General features: G+C 43.3%; 1 protein-coding gene across 5 annotated transcripts in view; it reads right to left on the bottom strand.

The window, feature by feature from the left end:
• The window catches only part of NCOR1 (nuclear receptor corepressor 1), a 125774-nt gene that overhangs the window by 44144 nt on the left and 55540 nt on the right, over window positions 1-26090 (bottom strand). For 4 of the 5 annotated variants that reach the window (XM_075263723.1, XM_075263721.1, XM_075263725.1 and 1 more), the window contains exons 7-16: window positions 22577-22633; window positions 19052-19104; window positions 17527-17593; window positions 17078-17250; window positions 15516-15606; window positions 14768-14946; window positions 14026-14080; window positions 10616-10717; window positions 1785-1915; window positions 190-464 (exon numbers count right to left, since the gene is read on the bottom strand). In XM_075263723.1, coding sequence (XP_075119824.1) covers window positions 190-464; window positions 1785-1915; window positions 10616-10717; window positions 14026-14080; window positions 14768-14946; window positions 15516-15606; window positions 17078-17250; window positions 17527-17593; window positions 19052-19104; window positions 22577-22633 — 1183 coding nt within the window. Of the gene's footprint in view, window positions 1-189; window positions 465-1784; window positions 1916-4885; window positions 5138-10615; window positions 10718-14025; window positions 14081-14767; window positions 14947-15515; window positions 15607-17077; window positions 17251-17526; window positions 17594-19051; window positions 19105-22576; window positions 22634-26090 lie in introns of those variants that run through there. The other variant, XM_075263726.1, reaches the window with a different exon arrangement.

Genomic DNA, 26090 nt, shown 5'->3' with positions numbered 1-26090 from the left:
GACCAGTAGAAGTGTGATCAAAGCAAACCATTCGGATCAAACCATTTTGCAACAAGATCCACCCTGGGCGCTAGATCTAGCCGTATGATAATCTGACCCTCTAGAACCAAACCTAATGGGGGTTGATTATCTTGTCATTTTGGGCAGAAGTGGCTCATACAGCTGTATATTCTTTAATGGATCACTTACCTTGCTCTTGTGCAGGTGCTGGCGGTGGCTGTGGTTCCTCTGGTGGAGTAGGCGCAGGCACAGGTGGAGCAGGAGGAGTAGTAGCAGCAGACGAGGACGTCGTTGCAGCAGCGGCGGCAGCTGCTGCAGCATTAGCAGCTTCATTAGCCATTGATCTAGTTATCCTCCCCTTCCTCCGGCCTTGGCTATTTGCAGTTTTACGTCCCTTCGGAGTGGATTGTTCCCTTTCTTCATTGTCTTCTGCTGCAGTTTCCAATTTTTCTTTGGCATTTTCCCTAAAGTTATCAATGAAATAAGCACGTTTTATTTCAAAGATCTACAATTTTAATTTATGGATTCCATATTTTTAGATTTACTCTGTCAATTCATTTCACTTGTCCAGAACTATCCCTGGATGGTAACAGGTTCATAAACATTACAAGATATAGCTCTGGTAACCAACAAGTTAGACAGCAGTGTCCTTCACATGAACAGCTAGCTCGGCACCATAACCCAGCAGATAACAATCTAAGGGATGGTAACAAGTTTAGTCAGGGCTGTAGGGTAGGTAGCCCAAACCACATCCTGACCCCTTTATGGACGACAGCCATTGTGAATTAAAGATCATCTAACTCATTAAAAATCTAGTGCAGGAATTCCTATGAAAGTAAATATGTTAGAAAATACACATGTAACTAATTATACAATAGTAATAATGGTAGAATAGAATTCAAAATAATTCATTTTACTTTAAAGCCGGATTCGGAAACTGTTCTTCAGACTCCACCCAAAATTGGTCCAGATTCAAATTCTGACTCCACAGCCTTGGTTTTAACATTATCATCTACCCGGTGTCTAATAATTAGGGATGTGTCACAAAAACACGGGGGTCCCAGATCTCCCAGTATGACTGGAGCAATGTGTGAGCATGCGCATTGCCACTCCATTATAAATTTTTGCATTTGGACCCAGGAGCTTCAAGTGTCATCTCTGGATTAGATTAGAGATGAGCGAGTACTATTCGAAACGGCCGTTTCGAATAGCACACACCCATAGGAATGAATGGACGCAGCCAGCAGCCGGCTGCTTAACCCCCTGCGTGCCGGCTGTGTTCATTCATTCCTATGGGTGCGTGCTATTCAAACAGGAGTTTCGAATAGTACTCGCTCATCTCTACTAAGGATATGTTCAGACTTGCTCCTTTAGATTCGGGCAGGGGTTACATCCAATGCTTTTTTTTTCTTTTTTTTTTAATTCCTTATATTGGCAAGAATTATATAGTTGCTGTCAAAACAGAAACTGTAAGGGGAACTATAAGAGCCCCATTATGAGTCAATGGGATTCTTTAGGCACCGATAAGGTTCCAACATATGATGAATCCAGCACAGAGAGATTCTGAGACATAGAGTCATAAGATGTATATTTACAGTGACAACCATCAGCAATAAACTGGAACATTTACAACAACTGCATGAAACATGGAGGACTTCTAGAAAATGACAAGAGCATTACGTGGACCGCAGCAGGACATCCCGCCACCAAGAATGACGCAGACTGCACCGTGTACAATAGCAATCTGAACAGCAGTCAGTCAAGATGGAAAGGAGATTACTCACTTAAATTCCTCCTTTTCTTCCTTCTCCTCCTCTTCCCTTCGGTCGTCTTCTTTCTTCTCATTTTTTTCACACTTCTCCTCTTCTATTTTGTCAGCTTCCTTTTCTTCTTGGGAAGGGCGTGTAATTTGTTGCTATAGGGCAAGAAAGAACATGGCACATGTAATACTGTCTGACCATTGACATATGAGAACAAGTTGCACAAGCAAAATTGATATAACTATGATACTGCAGCCACTTCAGGACCAGTTGAACTTGCTTGATTTGATGTTCCCCACCATTCCTGAACAATCAGTGCTGTCAGTTTTGGTGCCTGATATACTATATAGTCTCTGTACTGTGAGAGGCAGGGGTGAACCCACCCCTTTCGCTGCCCGAGGCGAACGACAGAAAGCCCCCCCCCCCCCCCCCGGAGGAGGGGGCGGAGCGGAGGGGGCGTGGTGGTGCGAAGGGAGCGGGGCTTAGCGCCGTTCGCAGGCAGAGAGCAGGCACGGAGAGGACCTGCTCTCTGCCTAAGGAGAGACTGCTGGAGCAGCGCTGCTCCGGTGGCCTCCCCAATCCACCGCTCGGTGCTAAGCCAGTCCAGGACAGCTTGTCCTGGACTGGCTTAGGTAAGCAAAAGTGCCGCCCTCCCTGGGGCCCTGGCATAGCGCCGCCTGAAGCGGTCGCTTCAGGTCGCCTCATGGGAGGTGCGGTGCTGGTGAGAGGGGCAGAGTAAGGGCCGGTTCACACATGCTGATGTGTTCCGTCTGGAAGGAGTCCGTACGAGGACCCCCCGGATGGGACACAAGCGCAACTGCAAGCGCTGTGCAGTTCAAGCGCACGGAACCCATAGACTATAATGCAGTCCATGTGCTTGCCGCGCACGAATGATTCACGCGGGCAGTGCGCGGCAAGCACACAGACCCCATTATAGTCTATGGTGCCTGTGCGCTTGATCTGCACAGCGTTTGTGTCCCGTCCGTAGCGGCCCTCATGCGGACTCTTACAGACGGAAGACATCAGCATATGTGAACCAAGCCTTAAGCAGAAAGCAGAAAAGGGGAGTGCTTCTGAGCTCTGACACTGGCTGCCTCTGATTGGAGCTCTGAATCACACCCCCTGCCTGACTCCGCCCTTCTGACATTACATCAGGTACCAAAACTGTGTTTGTTACTCATTAATGGTGGAAAGAAAATTCCGACTGTGCTGGAATCAGTGGAGTGGCGGCTATTAACAGATACTGAATACAAGAATTGGTAGACGAGATAAAAGGTTATCTTTAAAGGGCTACAACATTTTTTTTCCTTTTAGAGTGTTCAAATAATTTCTGAATTAATCTTATTTAAAGACAAAATAGGGACTACATTTTTTTCTCTCCATTATGGTAATTTTTATGTAGGGCACACAATGTTGTGGGCAAAATATTCAATGGGAGGCGTCTTTTTGGCCAGGATTTTGAGGTGGATACAGCCTCAAAATCCTGACCAAAGTACCCAGTGTAAACTCAGCCTATTGGTGATTTCTATAGCTGTGTGCACTGGGTATACCACTATTGGGAAGAAAGGGATGGTAATAAGACATCCCTACTCTGTGGCTGCACGATCTTAAGATCTCGATATTTCAAAGCACATGCTATAGCCTGGCACTGATTAGAAATCCAGCCATGATATCTTTATTGAGGAAGGGTTGTCTTTCCATGCAGAAGCAAGCTCATGCACAAGATATCGGGCCACACTAAGAAAACCATGACGTGACACATCTGTGCTCCTATACACTTCAATAGGAACTGAGAGCTGTACTTTGATCTCCAGGCCAAGTTTTCTTAATGTTGTCCTAAAACATGAACTCAACACATACAAAAAGATGAAGACCTCTGCTTTAAATTGAAACATGGAAAAAGTAATCCTCTGGCGAATGCGACTATGACTTGCAAATAGGTTGACCACGGCTCTGTCTTATTGATGCCCAAGAGACAGAGTCGCAGCAACATCAGGATCGCAACGTGCCCCCCATTCTCTTGCATTAATCTGGGTAACCCCAGAAATGAGCAGACCTAAGTTTCTTGACTTGCCAGCAGATGGCAGTAGTAAACTACCTCTAAAGATTAGGACATATTCACATTTCATCATGCAAGTGACAGATATAAAAACTGGGCTAGGGCAATTGTCAGACATTCTCCAAAACCTACTGGTGGACTCGTGACTGTCTACAGAGGCTGGATTGGTTAAGAATTTAACCCATTAAATTCCAGACAGAAGACATAAGCAGCATAAAAGGGCTGTATAGTAGATGGGGAGGCTGAGGATGCAGAGGGGAAAACAGGTATTTATGATATAAGCAATCCCTAGTCCATTACGACACCCAGAAGTGAAAAGAGATTCCCCCCCCAAAAAAAAACAAAAACATAAGTGTGTGGTGATGCAAGACAGTGCTGGCCAGAAAAGAGGTCAGTTAATTATAATCCTCCGAGAGGAGTGAATAAATGGCTCCTATACAGAAACAGAGTTTCTGCCAAGCAGTCAGGCCAACATTTTAAAAGGAACAAATACATTGCGGCTAACCAGGAGGGCATCTATAAAGACAACAGCCAGGAGAATAACCACATGGGGCATCCACTGAATCCTGAACATTACTAGCCTGTGACGGTCACCTTAAGTATTTACATCCTGACATACCCAATCAACAACCACCAATCACATCTAGCCAAAGTGACATCCCATTGGTTAAACCTCCAGCAGTCATCGCCTCTAACTAAATGTTAGTCATGAAATCTGTATATATGATGAAGCAGCACTAAGGGGGTTAAACCCATTATAATACCATTATTGCGATACATCATGTGACCCCGCCTGAAGTGCTGATGTAGAAATTAACTCATACACCAGGTATGAAACGCATTAAAGCGGATTAAACCCACGACCTCCTTCATGTCAGTGACACCTGCTTCCAAAGACACGGCTCTGACAGCTGCTGTGTAAGCCATCAGACCCCGGTGATACAAACCATGCAAGCTTTATCCTTAGCGTCTGCTCCGGCCGCTACAAATGGGAATCAGCGATGTTCTTATTCCCGAAAACCTCCTACAAAATTTCTGCTGTACCCCCCCCTTTAGCCGCACGCACCTGCACATTCATCTGTTCCTGCACAATCTTCCTTGTCACCTTTGCAGAAGGTCGATATTTGGCCTCGGATGAATCTCAGTGGGATGACATTCAGGAGGGGGCACAACAAGCAGAGGCATCACTATACGCCGTACAAAAGTTGCCTGACCCGGCAGCATGTTTATTCCAGGAAATTGTGTCATCCTGCCACTTAAGCTGCCTACAGAAGAGTTGACCATCTCACATGCAAGCTGTTAATCTCGCAAGGGTTACTCAAGGTAATCCTGACTGTACTCAGCTTGATTGGCTGCAACAGCAGCAGGGTGCGTTTCTGTTTAGTCAGATCACAGCCCTGTGCCACCTGCTACACACACAAAAAATGATATAAGGCTAAAGGGGGCGAGTCTACGCAGTCGTGTAGAGACCAGGCATCCAGTTACTGCTAATATATGTCACATTGGCTTCAGGAACTCACAGAATCGCTTATGGTGCTGAGCCCTGATGCTTGTCTCATGTTCGAGATGGGATGATCAGAAATGAGTACATGGGCTTTCTGGTCTAGGGTCATTCCATATCAAGTGATCCAAATAGGAATATTTTTTTTACCTGACGTCTTTGGATTTTTTTTATTTTTTATGAAGTACAACTTAAGTTAATTACAAATAAAAAGTTTCGAATTTTTTTCTTCATCAGTTAATTTTTTATAGACTTCTAAAGTTTTGAAAAAGTGTGAATTTTGGCCTGGTATGGCTTTACATTTTTTAACATATCTTAGGCTAGAATTAAGATAAATAGGTGGGAGAGGCATCATTTTTCTCAGAGCGATACAGGCTTTCATTTTATATGTCACGATGTTTCTTTATATTTTGTTTTGGAGAAATCAAATTCAAAATTTTGATGTGCAATTGTGAAAAAACCGTATGTTTTAAAATTGTGAAAAAATGCATTTGTGTTACTTGTGTTCTTGGTTATATTTGTACAGGTTTTCAACTTGGGACCAAATTGGGATCAATTTTTTTTTTAAGCCTTGAATCATCTGATTTTATGTTTGTGTGAGCTTCTTCCTTTTCAAATTACAACTTGCTGAATTCAACATTTATATGCAACAATAAAAAAACATAAAAAACAAATATTGTAAGTGCCAGAACAAATATCATCAGAACACAACTTGTCCAGCATTTTCAACCTGAATGCATTGAACAAACCGAAAGAAAAAAGCTGCTCATATCCTCAAGTGCGATTTTCTAAATAGTCTCATCCTAATTAGATGTTAACAAGAGTACAAGAACCAATATTTATAACACCTATTTCTACATGTAACAATTGTTTTTTATTATATCACTAAACATGTCATTTATTAAGAAAAATAGTCCAGAAGATAAATCCTCATTCTATAAAATATGAACTAATCAAACAATTAATAGGACATTTTTAAACTACTGGCCTTTTATCATCAACATAATAAAATAATACAGTGATATCTAAAAATCATGGATTATTTGGTAATTATATGTTGCACACCTAATGAGTTGACACTGGTGTGGTTGGGGGGGGGGGGGTTATATTCTTTATTAACATTCATCTGTAATAATAAGGGACATGCATCAAACATGGAGATTAGGACCTCCCTTCTCCTTGTTATCTGAGGTGCACTACAATAAGTGTCCTTCCATCCTACCTAGTAATTGTACATTAGCATGAAGTCCTCAGTCATTCCTTACATCAATGACTGCATCAACATATACTGAGCAATGCAATAAGAGAACATAACAACATGACTTCTGTATTAATTACTCTACTCTACCTTTAATAATAAGGGACATGCATCAAACATGAAGATTGGAACCTCCCTTCTTGTAGTTATCGGAGGTGAACTACAATAAGTGTCCTACCAGAAACACACCTCTGAGATACATGGTCCCACTCTAGTGTCATATTACAGGACCTGTATACTGCTAGTCTGACACTAGTTAACATTAAAATTTTGTGAGGTGGATCATTCTCTGTACATATCTCACATATAGACCCCACACTTTTAGACCACAGGCTGAACAGATCTGAATTCAAGATTTTCAGAATGACACTGTAATAGTTATATTTTAAAATATTATCCCATCGCGATCCCAACTTGAATTTTGGTACACATGTGGCTTGGAGCATAGCAGGCCCATGTGCATTTTTACATTTTTTTTTAAATAAAACGTTTTTTTTCGGAAATGCGTTTTAAAATTTTGCGTTTGCGTTCACATGGGTAAAATATTAACAAAGATACTCTTGTGATATATTTGGTGAAAGCCTGTATAGTTCTGAGTAGAATGGTGTTTATTTTGTTTCTCTATCTTTTTTCTAGCCTAAGTTATGAGGAGAAATGTAAAGGCAGGCAACACAGAAATTCGCACTTTTTCTGAACTTTGAAAATCAATTAAAAATCCAAAAAAAATTTCTAGAATTTTTTTTTCTTCACATTTTGCATTCTCTGACACACTATTACCAAATAACAAAATCTCAAAAGAATTAAAAATATAGAGGGAAAAATCATTGGTTCACTTGACACGGAATGACCCTCTATAGAAACCATTTAGTTATTAGCACATATCGGGGTGATAGAGGAGAGCCCTGTTCACCCCACCTAGCATAGCTAAGAGCCACATTAAAACACACACTTTACTCTGGAGTACGACCAAACCTCCTTGAAATGTGCTGTGTAATGCTTCAGTTTCCCTGTTGTGTCTTTGCAGGCAAAAAGGAGCATTTACAATGTGCTTACCCCAGCAATAGAAGCTGAGCAAAGGGGGGACCCAGTAAGCGCCCCGGCAAGCAGCTGCCATCTTAGGGGTCTGCAATTTAAACAGGGGTTGTTCAGAGGCTATCCCTTTTAGCTATGGTTGTATAACTAATCACTAATGTAGTACAAAATAAAGGCATCAGCCCCCAGCAATTTTGGTATAGGTTCTGCAGTGGGCTTCAAAAGACCCTTATTTTATTTTCACTGCAGTAAAACGAGAAGTTGTCTAGACTTCTCTATACAAGTGAATCACACGAAACACAGTATACAGGGCCTATATTCTGTGAACATCGTTCAGCTCCACTTAACTGGTGTAACATAGATAAGGCGCGAGAAAATGCAGCCAATAGATTGCTCCAGCCCCCCTCCCAAACACACAGAAAACTAATAAGTCGAGGTTAGTCATGGCCGATGCAGGGTAACTGTAGTATTACATAGTGGATGTCCATCAGCTCCACAGAGGGTCTCATTCTGGCTCTTAGAGGAGGGTCATGATTGTTTGTATGATGGCTGTCAACATGGGCATCATTCACCCCCTGCTGACTATAAGGGCTAGTTCACATGGAGCTCTGCGTGTACACATGCCGTAGTGGCTGTACACATTTGGACAACTTTTGATTTTCTGGCAATATTTGTGTCTTTACAAAATTTAAAAGCCTCCTTTATTAACAATTTTTGCATCGTTTCTGTAAAATTCATCAATTTTTCCCTCTTTCCAGTGTATGGAAAGTAACAGTAACAGTGTATGGATTACAAGGCCATGTACTGAAAATGCCAGAAAATCAAAACTTGTCTGAAAGTTTAGTTACACTTTAATGCACATTCTGAAACCAGAACCAATAGGACTGTATCCACACATTACAGTATAACATTTACTGCTCAGAAAAGAGATGATAAATTGCCCCTCACTGATCAGAACAGTCTGAACGCTTCCCCAGACATGCTGCCCCTCTATGGTATTGCCGTAGATATCCAAACACTGTAGTTGGCTATTGCTAGCAGTCACATAGAAATAAGTGGAGCAGCATTTTGTCGTCGCAACTTTTGTGCCATTCAAATGGGGGTACAAGTGATCCCCTACTCTTATGGTCAGCAGGGTTCTCAGCGGTCACTCACCAATCTACAGACAGGGCATAAGTTGTGTTCACAGGCAATCTCCTTCATTGGAGGAAATGCAGCAGCCGTTTTTTCTGATTTGCAGCACAATGACTGCCAGCACGTAGTTAGAAACCCCTCTATGCAGTCAGCACAGAAGGGCACATGAACAGACATGGGGTATACGGCAATTTAATTAAACACTAGAAATAATTTAAAATAAACGCTAGATGTCACCACATGGTTTTGGAAGGGATCCTATCATTGGATACCCTTTTTTTTTTTTTTTTTTCACTAACACGTAGGAATAGCCTTTAGAAAGGCTATTCTTCTCCTACCTTTAGATGTCTTCTCTGCGCTGCCGTTCGGTAGAAATCCAGGTTTTCTTCGGTATGCAAATGAGTTCTCTTGCAGCAGCACTGGGGGCAGACCCCAGCACTCAAACAGCACTGGAAGTGTCCCCAATGCTCCAAGAGAACTCTCCAGCGCTGCCTCCATCTTCGCCTGGAACGGCCTCTCCCTGCGTCTTCTTTCGTCCTGGGTTTCAATCTTCTAGGCATCGGGCAGAGCAGACTTCACATGCCAGCGGCCACAAGAAAATGGCCGCTTACACAGTAAGTTGGTGTAAGCGGCCATTTTCTTTTGGCTGCGGGCATGCGAAGTCGGCTCTGCCCGATGCCTAGAAGATTGAAACCCAGGATGGAAGAAAACACAGGGAGACGGTGTTCCAGAAGAAGATAGAGGCGGTGCTGGAGATTTCTCTCGCAGCATTGGGGACGCCACCAGTGCTGTTTGAGTGCTGGGTTCCGCCACCAGTGAAGCGAGAGAACTCATTTGCATACCAAAGAAAACTGGGATTTCTACCGAATGGCGGAGCGGAGAAGACATCTAAAGGTAGGAGAAGAATAGCCTTTCTTAAGGGTAGTCCTACGCTACGTGATAGACAGAAAAAAAGGGTATCCAATGATAGGATCCCTTTAACGTCCTAAAAGTAATCATGGCGGACCGGGGGGAAAAAACCCTCAACATATGGATTTATGACTAAACACAGGGGACCTAGTCAGTGGTACGACAAAGAGGATCAAGGAGATGGTACACTGAATAAACCCCAGACAGAGCCAAGTGCAAGACAAGAGCATTAAATGGTGTCTTCATGTACACTAACTGTACTGGGTAACCTGAGTGTATACTATATATACCATCAGTGGTGTCTGCTGTGTGACCACAACCTACACAGACAAGGAGATGAGCAGACCTCCCAATGACTGCAGGTAAAAGTGCTTTCCTTTTTAATGGATACACCGTGAACCGCTGGTCTGCTGCACGACCAAGTGGCCAATAAATATAAAGTGCTTTTAGCTGCAGTCACTGGAAAACAGCATTGATCGCCATGTCATGCCACGTAACACCACGCCATTCAAACTGGGGGACATGTTTTCTCCTAATATGTGGTCACCACAAGATAGGAAATAAGTGTTGTTCATAGGAGAGCCCTGTGAAAGGAATTTTCTGGGACTTATTCAATTAATTAGTCATCAATTAATGGTCAGAAGGGGTTTGACACCCAATCAGTGGTCTGAAGAGGTCACAGTATTCACGCGAGTACATTTGTGCAATAGCTGTGCATGCTATTGCAGTTCAGCCCATTCAAGAGAATGGGACTGAGCTGCGATCAAGTCATGTAACATGGTCTGTGAAGCGGTGATACACAAGTGTCTCGCCTGTCAGACCCCACACACATCTTCAACTAATGCTCTATCCTAAGGATAAATTAAATAATCCCAGAAAACCCTTTTATCTGCATGAGCCTGTGGTAAAGACAGTGTACAGACATCACACATAACATACAATGGTATACAATATAACCATACCTGGTTTCGCCCTCTCCTCTTGCCATAATTTCTTCTTACAAGAGCTTTATAGTTTTCATTTTTCTTTGTTAAATAATAATATAGCACACAGTCTGCAACACTCTGAAAGTGAAAAGGCAGAAAATAAACGTATTTAGGAACGACCTAACAAGAAAGCATTAGGAAAACCTACAGATAATAGAAAGCATTGAAGCCTAATTCCTGAGACTGGCATAACAAATGCCCCATCACACTCAGGTGCACCAGAGTTTGAGGATTCAGAGCACCAGTCAGAGGCAGCCAGTGTCAGAGCTCAGAATCCCACCCCCTTGTCTGCTCCTGCCTGACACCGCCCCCCTGACAGTACAGAGCCTAAATAACATATAAGACAATAACGATGGTTTGAGAATGGTGGGGGCTAGAGAAAGATTTCAAATCTGCCAGAATCAGTGCAGGTACACCCATTAATTGATGTAAAGAGAAAGATTTGTTGTAGGTGGGGCAAAAGCCTCGATAAAATAGATTTCTTAATATGATCAATGATTGATAAGAGTTTTTCAGAGCAATTCTGGTGATGAGATTCTTAGGCCTGTCTGCAGTTCTACCTGTGTAATTGCTAATCCCGACTGTGTTTTCAAACAGGTGTTATCTCTGGAAACAGACAGAACTGTGACCTTGTAACCATATGACATTTGAGAATCTCTTCTTTCACCAGATACCATAATCCTTGTTCTAGGTCAGGGGTCTCTTCAGACCCCACAGTATAATAAGTGGAGTCCCAGGGATGGTGATCAAACATAAATAATTATTTTACTCACCTTCCCTGTGCTCCAGAGCTGCTCCGTTCTCTTCTGCGCTTCAGCCTGATTAAGAGACCGCTGATAGGGCCTCAGGGGTCACGTCGGCATTGTTATGCCGACATGACGTTTCAAACCCAAACAGCAGACGCTGACTTCAGGAAGAAGCACGGAAGAGAACGGAGCAGCTCCAGAGCACAGGGAAGGTGAGTAACACTATTTTTTATGTTTGACTCTTAGCCCTCCACTTATTATACTCTGGGGTCTGAAGAGAGCCCAGAGTATAATAAAAGTTAGTGAGTGGCACAAATACCATGTGCAGGGGCTGCTAAGGGACATTATATTGTGTGCAGGGGCCGCTATGGGACATTAGTCTGTATAAAGGTGTGTTTTTGCACAAAAAAAAAAAACCCAGCCTCTTTTTTTGGTGCAAAATGCACCACGTGACTGCAGCTTTACATAAAAGTAAAAATTCCAGTGGCCCAAGAATACAGCCGCATCCAGATACATAATGTGCTTCCACCATAAGGGTATGTTCACACTGAGTTTTTTTTTTGGAAGCAGAAAAAAAAAAAAATCTGCTTCAGGAATTAGAAAACAGTTTTTTGACGTATTTTTTTTTTTTTTGTACACAAGCCATTTTTTGAGCATTTTTAGTATTTGGGTTTTTTTGTTTTGTTTTTTTTGCTCCAGCACAGTGTATGGACCTGGGAACTTCTCTTTGAAAATCGCTAGTGGTTTTTGAAGCGGTTTTTGCTAATGCTGATGACTCCTCAGCCTCCCTGCATTCACAGCAGACAGTGCTCACAGATACTTCCGGGTGCACACTGGAGGCTAATTAGCATATCAATAAAAACAGCTAATTTAAAAACAGCTGGGAGGATTTACAAACAGAAGATATGTCTGGAATAGCCTAAAAGCTATACAAATATAGAATCCCTTTAATAAAGTATATTACAATATTATATTATAATACTGGGGGAAACTTGGTGACTACGAGGCACTCTATAACAGAGTTCTTGCACCCGCAGGGGGTATGACTAGTGTAGCATATACACTGACAACCCCCTGCCCCTGAAAGAAAGGAAAAAATAAAAACTGTGTAAAACAGAAAGAACTGACTCAGGTCGTGACTGCCTCCTACGACACTAGGTTAAAAACTGCCTGAGTGCACTGTCAGTGAGAGGGTGTAGCCTCTGTGGGCGGCGCCAACTGCCTTCATTCCCCTAGTGTCTGCCTCCTAGTGACCAGGTCTATACCCAAGGTGCTGTGTCCCCCAGTGAAATATTGCAAGAAATCAAAAGTGTTTTGCATGTTTAGTTACACTTTAAATGAAACAGTTATTGATTATTTGCTGGTACTGGTTAGGCTGTGTTTACACGGAGGAACTTGCCATGGATTTGGGGGTGGATTTAACCCCTGAAACCAGAGAAGATTCCTCTTGGAATCCGCCTCTCATCTTTTTCAGTGGGAGGCAGAGATCACACTAGGACGTGGAAAAAAGAAGCGTCCTGCTCGATCTTGCTGCAGATTTTCCCTGCTGATCAGGCCCATTCATCTGGGCCCAATCAGGAGCGGGATGCCGTGACTGAATGCCGATGTATTCGTAAAAGTTTTTGCACAAATAATTAGTAAAAAGGTGCAGCTAGTTACATGTAACAGCCAATAATCAATAAGTATTTCACTTCATTAACAATCAATGTTTAAAGATTTATTAGGCCCTGTCCACAAGACAGAATCTGCTGCTGATTTTTGGGTGGATTCCATCCCAAATTCAGAGGCAGGTTCTGCCCTGAGGTGGGGATTGCAGCAGGCTGCGGAAAAAAATAGGCATCCTGCTTGATCTTGTCGCAGATTCTGTGACTTGAGACCACTCGTTCTATTCAGCATCTAAAAGGCCAGGGGACAGTTGGCATCAGCTGCTGAAATTCAAAAAACAAAAAAACAAAACAAAAAAAAAAAAACGTCCAAAGGCAATAATTGCTTTAATGGAGCTGTGCTGCAGTTCCCTGCACAGCGGATGGCTGGAGTGCTGCTGTGTAGTGAAAAGCAGTAATGGGGCTGGAGTGCTGGCATACTCTAGCGACATGGTACCGTTTTATTAGATGGGAATATCCCTTTATTTACACACACATACCAAGTGTACCGCCAATAATCTGGCAGCGAGACAACCATGCGCAGGCCTATCTCCCAGGCAACCATAGCGAGCTGGAAGCCTCTGCCGCAGAGCTCTGATCATTTAGAATTCCCATTGTAATTTGGCAATAGAGGTTTCCAGCTTGCTACAGTTGCCTGGGAGATATCCCTAATCTAACGCAAGAGATTTTATCAGCACCTGCCCAAAACTAGGGGTACACTTTCAGCACCATACAGGTTCGCTACTGATTAACCATTAACCACCCCTTCCAGGCCACAGACTCAAAGAGCTGTCACACAGGTAAAGTATATTAAGTTTTAGACAATGAAAAGTTTCTTTCTTGTTAACATACAAACTATTCGCCTATGCATTTATAACTTTAGCGCATTGGGAAAAATCTCCAAAAACTGCAGGAGTGTGGCTCTAGTAGCAGATCGGGAAGTGTCTTATCTACTTTCTATTACTGTAGCCAGATGACTGATACAATTCAGACCTACCTTTCTTTCCAGGCAAGAAGCAATGAATCCAAAGTTTTTCGGATGCTGAACAAATCTACAAAAAAAAAACCAAAAAAAACATTAAAACTTGTGTACGGAAAGCACAAGCAATAGCACAGGAGACACCTTAGAAGAAGCCAATAAAATAACCATTAAAGGGTATTTCCACATGGGCAATTTTTGCTATATGATAGAATATACCAGAGGTGGGACCTGCATCTGTCTTGAGAAATGCGGTCCACTGACTCCCATCCGTAGTGAAGAAGGTTTGCCACACGTGCGTGTCTCTCTCCATTCATTTGTACAGGAGATGTGAAATTCACCAGGGCGGGCTGCTCTGAGTTCCGCATCTGTCACTTGAATGGGGTTCCCAGGACCCCCATCTTGGGACTGCAGGGCAGAAAGCTGGCGATGCATGGAGGGCCTCTGTTCACTTGTATGGGAGATCGGAAAATAGTAATGGCTGCCTGCTCTGCGCTGAAACTCTGCTCTCTGTATAGTGGCCAGGCCAGTTTATTAAAGCGTACTTCTCATTCATTTGTCTGGGACTTGAGTGACTTGACTCAATGGCACCATGAAAGGAGCCGTGTCTCCAGATCCATTATTCTAAGTGCTGACTGTGGGAGTGCAGGATGAAGGAATCCTACCAATCGGATACTGTACATCCATATCATTAAACCAGAAACCTTTTATTTATTTTTTTTAATAAAAAATTATTACACTACATAAAAAAATAAATTACTTTTCTTTAAACATTTCCTTCTCGTGATCTGTCCAGACGTTCATGAACTGACGATCCTTATAGACTTTCATTGGATCTTCCATCAGACCATTCATGTTAATGAACTTCACCCGTCGCTGCTCTGCATCGAACATCATGGGTGGAATAACAGAGAGCTGTCGCATTTGCTTTTCATTATTCTGAAAAAAAAAAGAAAACCTGTTAGAAAAAAATATTTAACCTACTCCGAAAGAGTTACCTTGATCAAAAAAAACATAAAAGCTTCTGGTTTATAACGTGCCATCCCTATTTGTATATGTTCTACAAACCACATGCAAAATCTTTGCTAGCGTTTCAATGTGTATGATCGATCCTGTTATGGCCATTGCTCAATGTGTGGGGGAGGTGGTAGACTCCCTGTATGTCTCATCAGGGGCACAACCCCATGTAACCTTCTGTAAGGTACTTGTGGTGAAATGGCCATAAGTTCAGGGCAAGGTAAATGAATATGAAAGGTCACAGTAACCAACCACTAATAACTACTGTCAGTATTACAAAACCAACAATGCTGCACAAACATATAAAATAAAGCTACACAAATGAATTTCATTAAAAGTAATGGCATTGCAATACAGTCTTGGCAGCTGAACAGAAGGATGTGAGTGTCCAGCAGCAATGACGCGGCTCCAAGGTTTTAATTAAAAACCTCGCTTTCTAATGTACTAATATTATTACAGCCGGAAAACTTTATTATTATAAATGAACTCACCTCCTGCTCAGAAAGACCATCAATGATTTCGGAGATTTCATGTTCGCTTCTAGCAATGGTTGCAGACAGTCCAGCTCCCCTCTGACCAACCCTTAAAATAAAATATGGACACACAGTTAATAGCGTACACAAAAAACAATAATGATAGGCCCTGTTCACATCTGCTCCTCTGAAGCCTCCTTGGAGGATTCTGTCACAAATTTTGGACAAAAACAGACAGCCCTCTGTTTTCCGGTACAATGGCGGACACCATAACAGAACTTGAAAGGTCTCACTGTTAAGTGGGTCTGTCAGGCGTTGTTGGTGTCCGCCATGTGATGTATTCATCAAAGCTTCAATTTCATCTTTTTGCTCCTATGTTGCTAGACCAACCCGAATATAAGCAGAGGCCCCTAATTTTACAAAAAAAAAAAAAAAAAACTGGGAAAACTTATTGACTCGAGTATAAGCTGAGGAGGGGAAATGCAGCAGCTACTGGAACAATTCAAAAATTAAAATGGCCGGAGTTTTAGGGTGCAGTAGTTGCTGGGTGCTGGGGAAGGGGTGTTTTGGTTGTCTGTCTGCCCCTTCCCTGAGCTTGAATTGGAATTCAGCCTGGGTGAATATAGGGTATCTGCAGTGCTCCTATTAACCTTTTCCCGACGGAAGGGGAGCACTGCAGATACCCTATATTCAGTAGACCGGGCACTTTCAGACACAGGGATACCTAAGGGCGGGTTCACACCAGCGTCCAATCTCCAATTTGAGGTTTCCATCTTCTGCTGACGGGAGACGGAAACCCGGCATTCAGTGTCCGCCGGTGAGTGCCCATAAGTGTCTTCTGCTCTCCGCCGTGAAACCGTTATTTTTTTTAACTGGACACAAAGTCCTGCATGTGCGACCATGCAGGATGGAGAGAACAGTATAACAATGCCAGATGTGATGGTCGTGCAGGACGCAATACTGAGAAATCCAAGTTTTAATATTTATTCATGTGCAGTGCCCAAGTCATCAATATGTGAATGGTAAGGAGCGGATGCCCAGGTCTCCCACAGATCACCTATTTCAAAGAGGCCAGAGCCCTCAATATCACAGTGGCGTCTATCTGTGCCGATGACATTACATTCATCTGTCACATGGCACAACAGTAGTTCAGTCCCATTCAAATGAGTGGAGCTGAATTGCAACATGAGATCCCAGAAAACCACTAACACTTCCTAGCTACTAGCCTCTGAGGGACACCTGTAAGCATCCAACCAGGACAATGCCGGGGCAGTCACTCAGTGCAGAGGAGCGTTCAGTGCTGTGTTCATTGACTCAGGTATGTTTACACCGCAAACTCCCCTTGAAAAGAAGCAGCTACCCAACAATGAGCAGATCACTGAGGTCTAGCTACTGGAACTTCAGAAAACTGCTAACACCATGGAGGCCGCCCGATGCTATAGAACTCCCCAACACTGCTGCACAAGAAAAGCAGAATCACAGCATATAAATAAGTGACCATGAATGGTCAAACTAATTCCCACAAATACCATACAGTTCTTCCCCACAGAGCAGAAATAGTGAATGAGGAGAGAATTTACCTCTGGAACCTCTCTTGTTGCTCACGCTGCTTGCGGATTTCAGGGAACTGCTTCTCGTAATACTCTCTGGTTTTGCTCTCTTTTGCTTTCCTTCTTGGATTATTTTCTATCCGGTCTACTTTTTTTTCCCAGGCTTCCATCAGCTGGTCATAACGCTGACAAATGTTCTGTTCCTGTGAAACAGAAGAGAAACCACATCACGTACTTCAATAAGCAGGATAACCAAAAACTGAGCTATGTCAGAAGGATTTCAGAAACTGATAAAAATGCACTTTTGGCATAGGGTAATGCCTTGAAGGGGTTGTCCCATCTCAAGGATCTTATCTATACTGGTAGCTTATTTACATTGAAGCCTTCTTCAAAATATATTGCTTTAGCAATTCTGCTTTGTTTGCCTGCTATGTGAATTTATTCTCCCCATTGTTCAGACCAGCAGTTACTATACATACCCTTTGCTTTCTAGCATGGTTTCTTCTCTTGAAAAATAAAATGAGCTTCTTCCTCATCACCTGATTCCTATAACAAATAATTTTTAAAAAAAGGATATTTAATATAGGTCATAACAAAATCAATCAAATCTGACTTATAAAATACGTGGGGTGCTTGTTCATAGCAACCAAGTTTTTTTTTTCTTTTTTTTTTTTTTTAAACAAATAAATGGAGCAGTAGTGAGCAACATGTGCAAAGAATAGATTCTGTTCTTGCGATCATGGGAGCCCAAGTCAGACCACCATCCATCTGCAAAGTATCCAGTGAAATGTGGCCGGGAGACAAGTTGTACTGGTCGGTAAACCACTTTAAAAGCAGCACATGAGCACCCTGCTGTATATTAGAAGCCTGTATCGTGTATTATTTTACCCCAAAACGATGACTGTAAGACTCTCCCAGCAAAACACTAGCACTACAAAGTGCAGTATGCAACCAACCGAGAGCCCATGGACATGATTCACTGACAAGATCTAGTATATAAGTATATAGATGTAGTATAAATCTAGAGCATTTCTCATAGGACAATATGTATATAATAAATAATAATAATAATAGGCACATTGCAAATGCAGTGTGAATGTGTCCTTAGTAACATCAGTCTCACACACAGATAAAAATAGACTTTTTTCTTAAATGGAAGCTCATACAAAAATGTGTAGTTAAAATCTAGTATAGAGTATGTGTATAGTACAGATTTGGGGTGGGAGGATTTAAAAATGGCTGCGCACCTTAGACCAATTGTTCTAACTGGCTGAAAAAGAAAAGAAAAAAAAAAAAAAGTGGAATGGCTAGGGGTACATTCACATCTGCCCTGGGGTATCCATGGTTCTGGTCCTCCAACAGTTCTGTCAGAAGACCGCACAACGGATACACAGGCTGCTAATACACCAGGCAGAACCCGTCATGTCAGGTGATATAGACGGACACTGTGACAGAGACTCTGATGCAGATGTGAATGTAGCCGTAAATGAAAAAGGAGAGGTAACCTAAGGTGTGCCAATGTGCAGCCCAGTTTTCCGGCTGCCTAACTATCAGTAAAGGTGGGTCACAGGAAATATTTTGTTGCACCAAATGCTGTCGTTTGAGAATGAATCGAATAGACAGTAACCAATGGATGGACAGATTAATAAAAAGACAAAACAGCTATGACGAGGTTAAAAATGGCAGGAGAGGTCATGAAAGGTAGTAGAGCATGTATAAGGGTGGACTGATGTATCAGAGTACTGTCATGCTAAGTATCTGCATTGCAGTCATCCGGCTGAGGACTGATCATAGCTGGATGCATTTCGTAGTCCATGTTAAGAGTTGGCTTTCAGAAACCTCTCTAGTTCTCAAAGCACTTAAAGGGATCACAATATACAGGCTGGTTATTATTCATTCATTATGTCCCACTAGAAAGGGCCCTAAATGTATTTTCTCCATACGAAACAACACAGCAATCGCATTCTTGCACGATTTTCAGGAAAACAACCGTGTTACACTTACGTCTTGATGTTCTCATGATAAACCTTTGTGTCTGAAGGCTGGTTGTAAAGTGGCTACAAAGAACAAACAAAACAATATGGTTAGAAAAACAAGGTTGCATTTCATTGTGGAAATATAAAAAACTTTTGTAAAGGGGACTGTGCAAGTGACACGCTCCAATATATGACAGCAATAGAAAGCACCAATACTTTTCATGCAGGCCAGTCTCGATATATCACTAGGCTTTCATGTTTGTGGCGCACGACGGGACACTATATCCCAATCGAAGACTCAAAAAGCAAATCATCCAGAACGGTTCCCCACAGAGTGCAAAGGCAGGCCTCGAGTAATAAGAGAGATTGCTATGTACGCCAGGATCTAAACTGGGAAGCTTTCGCCGAGCAACTGGTCAAAGCTAAAGTTTAAGTGACTCGATTTTGAACTTAAAGAAATTTTTGATTTACATAAAAATGAAAAGAGGGAAAAACTTAAATTGTACAATTTTACCAGCAAAAACACTGGAAATTATAGACCTGGTTTAACAGAATGTAAATTGTACATTAGCCATACAGGCGGCAGAATGGAGAAAGTGCTGGAAATGGACTTGCAAAGTGCTTATAAATTGTGAATGTCTCATCCGTACAGGGAACGTATCATCTATGTATTGTTTCAGATGGTTTTCGGTAGTAGAAACATTTTAGGTCTTCTCTAATTTGTTTATTTTCAGTATTTTCTGCAGGAAATACAGGGGTTAAACTCCGCCGATCTGTTTCATTTTCAGATTGTGAGTGATTTATCGATAGGGTCTATGGACCTGTTCTAAAAACAAAATTCAGTAGTCCTGAAAGTAGTCAGGAACCGCTAGTATTGGATGACTATGATGCTGCTAGGCAGACCTATGGGAACACATTGATCATGCCATTTGCACCATTTTATGACTAACGTTGCCCTTTCTTCTTGTGTTTTTTTTTTTTTTTTTTTTTTTGGAATTGCGCAAGATTTACCGGTAATTTGTTCCAATTATTTAACATTTCAAATGTGCGCCGATTTTTAAATAGAGTAAATGCACCATAGTACATGGGCAGTGTATAAAAGCTCATCATATCAGACAACATTGGAATCACAATGGTCACAAGATGAAATCTGCACAAAATTTATGAAGCAAAATTTTGATGCAAAGAATGACCAGGCATAAAACAGAAGCAAGGCAACAAAAAAAATTGAGCAAATGACGTGTAGCCCCATGGTCTAAAAATAGTCTAGATTTTTGGGGGCTTTTATGAAAAGCAATAGCATGTGTATATATATATATATATATATATATATATATATATATATTTTTTTTTTTTTATTTATTTTTTTTTTTTTTTTGTCCCCTGCAAAGGCTTATAATAATAGAATACGCCTACTCCCTTCAGCCACAATTAAGGTGAAGTCTCTGTTCGGGTGCCTGGTATGTGTTTACTTTCTGCCCACAGCGAGTACGTCGGCCAATTGGCTTAGTAGTAATAGTCCAGTTAGGCCAAAGGTCAGGAGAACAGGACCTGAACACAAATTCTCCACCTGATCCCCAGCACAGAGGTAAGTACCGTATTTTTCGGACTATAAGACGCACCCAGGTTTTAGAGGAGGAAAATAGGGGAAAAAAATTTTGAAGCAAAAAATGGTAAAATATTTAATATATGGGAGTTGTAGTTTTGCAACAGCTGCAAGGCCACATTGACAGGTGACCCTGCAGCTGTACGGGGATGCATAGAGCGGTTTTTTTGCGGGGCTAGAAGTACTTTTTAGTTATACCATTTTGGGGGATATCTATTGCTTAGATCACCTTGTATTGAAAAAAAAAACAGGAGGTGATTTAGAACTTTTATTTATTTCATATTTTTAAAGCTTTTTTTTTTTTTTTTTTTTTTTTTTTTTTACTACTTTATTCCCCCCGGGGGCTTGAACCTGCGGTCACTTGATCGCAAGTCCCATAGACGGCAATACAAGTCTATGGGACATTCTGTCTATTAGTATTACGGCTGGTCATAGAGACCAGCCGCAATACTAATACAGCAGTGACAGGCCTGGGAGCCTCATTAGGCTCCCGGCTGTCACCCGAACAGGTCGGCTCCTGCGATATCGCCGCGCAGGAGCCGGCCTGCAACTTTACAGGTACGGGGCCGGTGGGGACCGGCCCCGGTGGAGAAGGGGCCACGGATACTGACCCGGCATCCGCTGTACTAGAGAGGCGGATGCCGGCACGGGATAGACGCCGGGGCCTGAGACATCGCTGCCCTGCCCTGCATGAAGCCAGCGGCGGGGGGACGGAGGAGCCCCTGCCGCTGCTGGCTTCATGCAGGGCAGAGGAGCGCAGCGATGTCTCAGGCCCCGGCACCTGTAATAGCGTCTATCACTTGCCGGCTTCCGCCTCTCTTACAGCGGATGCCAGGCGCCACCTTCAGACTATAAGACGCACCCTTCTTTTCCCCCAAAATTTTGGGGAAAAAAAGTGCGTCTTATAGTCCGAAAAATACGGTATGCATATTTTATGCCTCAGATAGTAAGGAGGAATGGGAGACGGAGGACCCTATTCTAGTGCTTGTTCTCAGGATGGTCTTAGCAGTGGGGTTCCTAGGGATTTGTATTTTTGGAAAACCTCTTTAACAATACACTTGTTGCTTGTTAGCCCTCTTCAAGATCTAAATCCACAGGAGCTGACAGTGTAATACAAGTGTATAGAGTACATTCAAAACTCCACCTACATGTACTATAAAAAATGCCGCACAGAAATCTGCAGGCTGGGATTTATAAAACCACTGTATACTTATTCCGTTTTGGAAATGCATAATGCAAGGTCATTTGGAACCAAAATATGCAACAAAATTATCCGCCCTACCTGGAGGAGACCTTACTCTCCATGATAAAAAGCGACAAACGGATAGACAACATTGGAGCAGATTTATAAAACTATCTAAAAGAAAAATTGACTTTTCTGACTATAGCAACCATTCCCCGGATTTCAATTAAAAAGATCACTATAAGAAATGAAAGCCGAGATGTGATTGGTTGTGACGGCCAACAAAAATTTTGTTTCATATGGTTTCCAATATCTTCCCCATAGTGCAGCCCTCTTATATACCCTTCTCATATAACTATATTAGGGATACTACTGCACAGTTACTACGGATCTACTAAAGAGTAGAGATGAGCGAACATTGTTCGGATCAGCCGATCCGAACAGCACCCTCCCATAGAAATGAATGGAAGCACCTGTGACGCTGACTTTGCCAGCGGCCGGCATCACAGGTGCTTCCATTCATTTCTATGGGAGCGTGCTGTTCGGATCGGCTGATCCGAACAGTGTTCGCTCATCTCTACTAAAGAGCCTCACAAAGTGTCTGCACAGCCTGATTCTGTATTGTGGCCATACTTCACTCCTTTATAAATCACCTATATACAACGTCCCTGTCCATCTGCCATAAACCTGTTTTCATGCCCATAAGAAATTAAAAAATTCACAAGCAGGGCTACAGTGAATGGGAATATTGGGCCATTACTTACCAGCTCTACTTTTGGTCCAAGACCTTCTAAAATCTTATGCGCTTCCTCCGCTTTTTTCTGCAAGACACAATAGTTTTAGATTCTTAACCAGAAGAGAAAGATCTTTAGTAAGATTATTCTGTCGTACTTAAAGGGAACCAGGGAATAAGGTTGTGGGAAGAGATTCAGTATAACTTTTATTCATTGAAGTCTCTGCGATGAAGTCAAGGAGGGGGAGTCCTATGTGTGATGGATAGCCTCCCCTCTACAACTCTAAATACAGAGATGGCTGATAGGACCACCCCTTTGACTTTTCGGCAAAACTAGGCATCTGTTCTATGATGACATGCTGCCTCTATATTGCACAGATTTTCTCAAGGTTTCCTGTAAGAAGCCTGTCAGGACCAAAATGCCTCCCAAATCACTACTGGTTCCAGGGTCACCTTAATCATAGGACAAAACTGTGTATCTGCATCGAGACCCCTCAGCCAGCCCAAATCGAACCAGATAGGCCTGCATTTTGGGTGCTGCCTTGGTGATCCAGATTGCTGGTGGCGATTTCAACTCTGTCCTAAGGACCCAGAACTGAACACAATAGTGAAACAAAAAGCTATCAACTCGATGCTCCATTATTCTATATACAAGTCCTGGAAAATCCCTTTACTTAATGAACACCATTCCTTAATGAAAGCTGCGTGTTGCTAATAAGGAGCGTGGGAACACCCGGTTGCCCACTGGGATGGCTGCAAACATAAGGATTACATACGGCGGTATGGATGATGCAAACATTTGCTCGGGGTTGCACGACAGCTATATATGTGCTTGGGTTTACCTGATATCTATACATGTGATGCTATAAAGTTTCAATATAATCCTCCGTGTCACAGAAGAAAAAATACTTCACCAATAAAGCCACTAAATATGTTGGTGCAGCTAATGATGAAATGTGAATAACGTCCTAACATACGGTTTTAGCTCCACCTATAGGAACCAATCAGATTGCCGTCTTCTCTAAAGTAGGTTCTAGATAGAAGAAATCTGATTGGCTGGTATAAGGAAGACACTGACGTCTGGTTTATTAAAGCAGCAAGTCTATAAGAGACTGATGACTGGAAATTCACTTTAGTCCTGAACTCTAAAAATGGGGAAGTACTGGTCGTGACTAGAGATGAGCGAACACTAAAATGTTCGAGGTTCGAAATTCGATTCGAACAGCCGCTCAATGTTCGTGTGTTCGAACGGGTTTCGAACCCCATTATAGTCTATGGGGAACAGATACTCGTTAAGGGGGAAACCCAAATCCGTGTCTGGAGGGTCACCAAGTCCACTATGACACCCCAGGAAATGATGCCGACACCTCTGGAATGACACTGGGACAGCAGGGGAAGCATGCCTGGGGGCATCTAACACACCAAAGACCCTCTATTACCCCAACATCACTGCCTAACAACTACACACTTTCCACATTCAAAAAAACCTCTATCAAAGTGGGAAAATACCTGGAAACCTTCTTTACTCCCCAAATGGATGGACACAAACCCCAATTTAAGCTCAACAAACAGTAACAACCACCCCTTTAAATCACGTTCCCCATGACAACCACAAATGGAATAGGCAATGGGAATTCCAAAAGCCCTCACCCTTAACTGTCATTTTGAGTGTGTGTGTGTGTGTGTGTGTGTGTGTGTGTGTGTGTGTGTGTGTGTGTGTGTGTGTGTGTGTGTGTGATGTGGTAAGACCTTCCAAAATTCACTTTTCTAGCCCTTAACATGAGCCCTTCCAAACAAAGTTACATGACCTTAAGCTGAGCTACCAGCAGAGATTGAGGCCCTTGGCATGAGTAGAGCCTTGCACCAGCAGTGTTTTTGGCACTTAGGGTGAGTTGAGCCTTGTACCAGCGTGTGTCCCTTAACATCAGGCGGGCCCTAAGTTCTGCGCTTTGCACAAAAGTTCCACATTAACTAGGCTGAATGGTACAAAGATTAGTAGGCCCGAGAACCAGGAACAGGTCTTGCAATGGCTGTCGGATAACGCTTAAAGCACATTGTCCACCAGCCAGTCAGCCTCTACCTCCTCTTACCCAACAGTCTTGTCCTCCTTCCACCCAAAATTCCCAATCTTCTCAGAACAATAACCCCAACTGTCCCTGCTCCCCAGAGCTGTTCTCCCTTCCTTTGACTGTACCGCAACCTGCCCCTCCATTTCGCGATTCCACGGACCTAACAGACGAGTATCTGTGTCCAGATGCTCAAACACTAGAGTCTCCTCCATTCCATCTCCGGTCGATTTGGTGGCGGATGACCAGCAACCCACCCTCATCGACGACGATGAGACGCAGTTGCTGTCAGGGCAGCCAGTTGACATGCGCATTGTGCAGGAGGAGGAGGCGAGACAGGAGTTGGAAGAGGAGGTGGTGGACGACGAGGACACCGACCCCACCTGGACAAGGCAGATGTCAAGCTGGGAAAGTAGTGTGGATGTTGAGGCAGGTGCAGCACCAAAAAGGGTAGCTAGAGGCAGAGACATGTCCAGAGGCAGAGGTCAGCTGCTTTGCCGAAGCCAGGCCAGACCCGGAATGTCCGAAGATGTTCCCTTTTGTACCCAGCCCAGAAAAACTCCCCCATCGAGGGCACGTTTCTTGAAGGTGTAGAGTTTTTTCAAGGAATGCGCCGAGGACAGATATAGTGTCGTCTACACAATTTGCCTCTCGAAATCGAGTAGGGGCCCTGAGAAGAGCAACCTGTCCACCACTTCAATGCACCGTCATTTGGAATCCAAGCAATGGAATCAGTGGCAGGCAGCAACGGCAGGACAAACGTCGCCCGCCGTTCATGCCACTGCCTCTGCTCACAGTGCTGGCGATGCACTCCAGAGGACGAGCCAGGACATCACTTCATCTGCCTCCGCCACTTTGTTGACTTCTCCCTCATCCTCCCCTGTTTCTGTCTTATCTCCTTCTCCTGCACCATCAAAGGCACCATCAGGCGCTTCTTTACAACAACCCACCATCTCTCAGACATTGGAGCGCCGGCAGAAATACACCGCTAACCACCCACCCACGCAAGCCTAGAACGCCAACATCGCTAAACTGCTGGCCCAGGAGAGGTTGGCGTTCCGGCTTGTTGAAACTCCCGCCTTCCCGGACCTGATGGCAACTGTGGCACCTCACTATGCCGTCCCTAGCCGTCTCAACTTCTCCCGGTGTGGCGTCCCCGCCTTGCACCAGCACGTGTCACTCAACATCAGGTGGGCCCTTAGTTCCGCGCTTTGCTGCAAGGTCCACTTGACCACCGACACTTGGACAAGCGCCTGTGGTCAGGGATGCTGCAGTGCTTATCTTTAATGACAGGCAGGGTGAATGTGGTGGAGTCTGTTCCTCGGGTGCAAACTGGGGTGGCCTATCTCCTCTCCCAGGCCAAAATTCATGGCAGGAGTAGACTGAAACCCTACGACGCTGCAACCTCCACCACAGCTACTAGCGGCAAACGCTAAAACACTGGTGTGGGGAGACGTCAGCAGGCGGTGCTGAAGCTCA

This window comes from Leptodactylus fuscus, chromosome 2, assembly GCF_031893055.1.
Source record: "Leptodactylus fuscus isolate aLepFus1 chromosome 2, aLepFus1.hap2, whole genome shotgun sequence".
NCBI classification, from domain to species: Eukaryota; Metazoa; Chordata; class Amphibia; order Anura; family Leptodactylidae; genus Leptodactylus; species Leptodactylus fuscus.
The sequence above is the reverse complement of the archived record's forward strand: the minus strand, read 5'-3'. Positions and strand labels throughout refer to the sequence as shown.